At 54.0% G+C, this 5,130-nt stretch overlaps 1 protein-coding gene across 1 annotated transcript; it reads right to left on the bottom strand.

The window, feature by feature from the left end:
- Nucleotides 1-655: 655 nt before the first annotated feature.
- LOC113009880 (uncharacterized) lies at nt 656-3,372 on the bottom strand. Its single transcript, XM_080293309.1, has 2 exons — nt 2,925-3,372; nt 656-2,480 (listed from the first exon to the last, which is right to left on the bottom strand). Exons 1-2 carry the CDS (start codon nt 3,370-3,372, stop codon nt 682-684), a joined length of 2,247 nt encoding a protein of 748 aa, XP_080149435.1. The 3' UTR covers nt 656-681.
- Nucleotides 3,373-5,130: the final 1,758 nt, after the last annotated feature.

Genomic DNA, 5,130 nt, shown 5'->3' with positions numbered 1-5,130 from the left:
CAAAAAACAGCCCTGACCCGTTGATGCATGGACTCAGTTAGACCCAGCCACCAGGGGGATGGCTGTAGCTCAGGAGGTAAAGCAGGTCATCTACTAACCAGAGGATGGTGTCACGAATCGCCGTGCGGCAGGCAGGAGTAGGACCCAAAATGCAGGACTCACAGGCACGAGGGAATGAACTCAAAACTCAGCTTTATTTGCTGGCAGAACAAATATACAAACTTAAACTAAACTGGGAAACCAAACTAAGAACTCACAGAGAGACACAGGGAGATCCACACACGGCATGAGGGACGACGTCACACTGAACAGAGGGAGACGCAGACAGAAATACACAGAGGGTTAACGAGGGAAGTGGGAACACACGGGGAACACAGGTGACACTGATAATCATAACGAGACAGGGCGGGGTGAACTGAACACTGACGGGAGAGGTGAAACAGGAAGTACAGGAGGAGAGAGAGCACGAGTAGAACACCAACGTAACAGGCAGGGGAGACATGGAATAAACACGAAAGGGGACGAGGGCTCATAAATACATAGAAGGCACACAGGGGGAAGAGAGAGCACGGGGAGAACTTAGACATAATGGGCAGGGGAAGCATGGAATAAAATACAAACATACAAGGAAACTAAGAACACTGTGCCAACATGGCCCAGGACCATGACAGTACCCCCCCCTCAAGGGCTGGCTCCAGACAGCCCAAACACAGAAAAACAAAACCAAACAGAAAACAACCCAGGGCGGGCAGCGGGGGCCCAGGACGGAGGGCTCGGAACAGAAAACAAAAGAAGAGCACAGCAAACACCGGAGCCCAAGAAAACAACCCAAACACAGAGCAGTTCAGGGGGCCGACCATGCGGAAGGCAACGGCGGAGACGTGGAACCAGTTCAGGAGGCCGGCCGTGCGCAAGGCAACGGCGGCGACGTGGAAACAGTTCAGGAGGCCGGCCGCGCGCAAGGCAGCGGCGGCGGCGAAGGAGACAACGGAGCAGTTCAGGAGGCCGACCGCGCGGGAGGCGGCGGCGACGATGACAGCGCTGGTCCGGGGGCCGACCGTGCGGAAGGCGACGGCGGCCACCCAGGAGAAGAGGGTCCGGGGGCCGGCCGTGCGGAAGGCGACGGCGGCCACCCAGGCGAAGGCGGTGCAGTTCAGGGGGCCGGCCGCGCGGAAGGCAGCGGCGGCGGCTCTCCAGTGTCAGGTGTACTGGCCGAGGCCCGGTGGGCACAGGACCAGTCGAGACGGGACCAGGCGAAGCACAGGCTGAGGCTGCAGCAGACGAAGGCTCTGAGGAGGCTGCAGCAGACGAAGGCTCTGAGGCTGGCCCAGGCGATGACGAAGCGGTCGCAGATGGCGGCTGGACAGGCTCCTCGGGCCCTCCAGCTGATGCGGCGTGAGGCTGAACGGGCCCCTCGGACCCTCCAGCGGAGACAGGAGGCTGAACGGGCCCCTCGGACCCTCCAGCGGAGACAGGAGGCTGAACGGGCCCCTCGGACCCTCCAGCGGAGACGAGGAGGTGCTGGCCGGGCTCACTGGAACCCCCAGCGGACGAAGTAGATGGCGGCGTGGGAGCCACGGAGTCCTGGATGAGCTCATCCGAGCTTCCAGCAGGAGCTGATGTAGAGCCAGAGAGGTTTGGGACCCCTGGCTGAATGTTAAGCCGAACAGAAGACCGTATCGCTATCGGGGACTGGGCCAATGGTTCAGGTGCGAGCTGAGCTACTGGAGAGGCGGATGAGAGTGGGAGCTGAGCTACTGATGGTGGTGAAGTAGATAACTGCACGGGGGACTGAACTGAGGGCGTCTGCACTGGCACAGGGGACTGAACTGATGTCTGTTGTAACGGAGGTGGTGAGAGTGGAGTAGGCAGTGGAGTAGATGACTTCACAGGAGAATGAACCAGAGGTGAGTGCACAGGAGATTGAGCTAGAGGTGGTAGTGATAGTTGAGGGGAAAGTGGAGCTGGTGATTGAGTGGATGACTGTGCTAAGGGATGCTGCACTGGGGACACTGGAGACTGCACTGGGGACACTGGAGACTGCACTGGGGACACTGGAGACTGCAGTGATGGTTGTAGTGGAGGTGTAACGGGTGAAGGAGTGGCTGAAGTGGCTGTGGGTCGGACGGCTAGTGGCTCAGCTACGGGGTATGGTAACGGCAGGGCTATGGGTTGAATGACTGACTGAGTAGCAGCCTGAGTGGCTGGGTGTAGTGACGGTTGTGGTGGAAGAGAAACAGGTGGTAGTGTGGATGATGGAGCTAAGGGCGACTGAGTGGCAGACCGAACTGATGACTGAAGCGATGGTAGAGGTGAAAATGGAGCTTGTGGTGGAGTTAATGGCTGAGCTAGCGGGGACACAGGAGACTGAACTGAGGGTGGCTGCGAGGGAGCTAACTGAACTGAGGGTGGCTGCGAGGGAGCTAACTGAGCTGTCGATAAGGCTGATGATTCCTCTACCAACTGAGCTATTGATTGGGCTAAGGATTGAAATAAGGTTTGTAGTAAGTCAGGCTGTGGATGTGACTGTGCTATGGGAAGCGAGGCTGAATGTGGTGGAGGTGGCGACTGAGCTTCGGGCCGGGCGGCTAACAGAGCTTCGGGCCGGGCGGCTAACAGAGCTTCGGGCCGGGCGGCTAACAGAGCTTCGGGCCGGGCGGCTAACAGAGCTTGGGGCGAAAATGGTGGTGGTGGAGTTGGTGTCTGGGCTACAGGCGGCTTCTGAGCAGGAAACACAGGACACTGAGCTACAGACGGCTGCTGAGCAGGGGACTGAGCTGAAAGCGGACGGGCAGCTGACTGAATAAACATAGCTCCAGAATAAACAGTTCCAGATGAAACAGTCTTAACTCCTGGGTCCGAAGGAGCATCAGAAGCACAGTCTTTTGAACCGAAGTGGAAACGATCGCTCTCAAAATAAATACTGTCATTTTCTGGAACAGGAGGAACAGAAGATCTAGAGTTCATGAAGCCGACGTTAGCGGCCTTGGGGGAAACGGTACGTTTATCCCTCGACACAGAAGGCGAATGTAGGGGGACTTTGTCACTCACCCTAGGCGGTTGGTCGAGAAGAGTCCCAGGCTCCTGCTGTGAAGTGGAAACGCTGGGTGAGTCGGGCGGCACGATAATAATCCCTAACATCTTGTAGAAGGCTTGTGCAGGCGTGAGCTGATTGCTTGCAGGCTCGTAGTAATCCTCCCGGGACCGGCTGGAGCGTTTTCTGCGAGACCTGGGCGTCCGCGGAGAGGAAGCAGGTGAGTGGACCGAAGGGTAAGCAGCTAGTGAGGAGCGGCAGCACGGAGGCCCTCCAAGCGCTAGCCGAGTCCCGTCAAAACGGGAGCTGCGCTTCCACGGTGAGTCCGCTGGATCCATTACTGGTGACGTCGTACTGTCACGAATCGCCGTGCGGCAGGCAGGAGTAGGACCCAAAATGCAGGACTCACAGGCACGAGGGAATGAACTCAAAACTCAGCTTTATTTGCTGGCAGAACAAATATACAAACTTAAACTAAACTGGGAAACCAAACTAAGAACTCACAGAGAGACACAGGGAGATCCACACACGGCATGAGGGACGACGTCACACTGAACAGAGGGAGACGCAGACAGAAATACACAGAGGGTTAACGAGGGAGGTGGGAACACACGGGGAACACAGGTGACACTGATAATCATAACGAGACAGGGCGGGGTGAACTGAACACTGACGGGAGAGGTGAAACAGGAAGTACAGGAGGAGAGAGAGCACGAGTAGAACACCAACGTAACAGGCAGGGGAGACATGGAATAAACACGAAAGGGGACGAGGGCTCATAAATACATAGAAGGCACACAGGGGGAAGAGAGAGCACGGGGAGAACTTAGACATAATGGGCAGGGGAAGCATGGAATAAAATACAAACATACAAGGAAACTAAGAACACTGTGCCAACATGGCCCAGGACCATGACAGATGGTGAGTCGATCCCAGCGTGCGTGCCAAATATCTTTGGGCAAGATACTAACTTCAAGTTAATCTCCAATGCAGTATGAATGTGAGAATACCTAGGAAAAAACTATGGAAAAAGGAGCTTGTATGAATGAGTGAATGAGGCATAAAGTGCTTTGAGTGCTCAGGTAGAGTAGTGCATATAAGAGCCGGTCCATTTACCATTTACCCCAGGGACGGGCCCAAGGTTTGCCAAAAGCATCACACTGCCTCTGCCAGCGTGCCTTCTTCCCATAGTGAATCCTGGTGCCAGTTGTTCCCAGGTAAGCGACATACACACACCTGGCCATCGATGCAGTGTAAAAAGCAATCCGACCAGACCGACTTCTTTCATTGCTCTGAGGTCCAGTTCTGATGCTCACTTTTACATTGTTGGTGCTTTTGGTGGTGGACAGAGGTCAACATAGTCAACCTGGTTGGTCTGGAGCAGCTCTGCAGTGCACGGTGTGCTGGGACACCTTTCTATAAGAACCAGCTTTAACTTTTTGGCAATTTGAGCTATAGTAGCTCGTTTGTTGGCTCAAACCACACAGGCCAGCCCTCGCTCCTCGCATGCATCAATGAGCCTTTACGATCGTGGCTCAAGAGTTGGGCGTTCGCCTTGTAATCGGAAGGTTGCCGGTTCGAGACCCGGCTTGGACAGTCTCGGTCGTTGTGTCCTTGGGCAAGACACTTCACCCGTTGCCTACTGGTAGTGGTCAGAGGGCCCGGTGGCGCCAGTGTCCGGCAGCCTCGCCTCTGTCAGTGCGCCCCAGGGTGGCTGTGGCTACAAAGTACACTCAAAAAAATCTGTTGTTGGATGAACACAATTTAACCAAGTACAATAAACCCTTTTCGATCATGTCAAACCAACACATTTAGCATTTGGTGGTTTAATGTAATCAGATTACGTTGGATCAACATACTATACTTACATTGATTTGAAGTGATTTATTTAAGTATGTAGAGTGAAATTTGTTTTAATTCATTCTACACAATTTAAAAAGTTTAGGAAAACAGAATTAAATCTTGTTGTTTCAACAACTACTTTGTTAATCAAGTCAATGATTTCACTCATTTCAACCAAATTATTTCAATTAGATTTGTTTACATTTGTTACACATTTAGAAACCCACTACTTTACAAAAAAAGTCACAATCAGA

This window comes from Astatotilapia calliptera, chromosome 18, assembly GCF_964374335.1.
Source record: "Astatotilapia calliptera chromosome 18, fAstCal68.1, whole genome shotgun sequence".
Taxonomy (NCBI): Eukaryota; Metazoa; Chordata; class Actinopteri; order Cichliformes; family Cichlidae; genus Astatotilapia; species Astatotilapia calliptera.
This window is presented reverse-complemented; position numbering and strand designations above follow the sequence as displayed.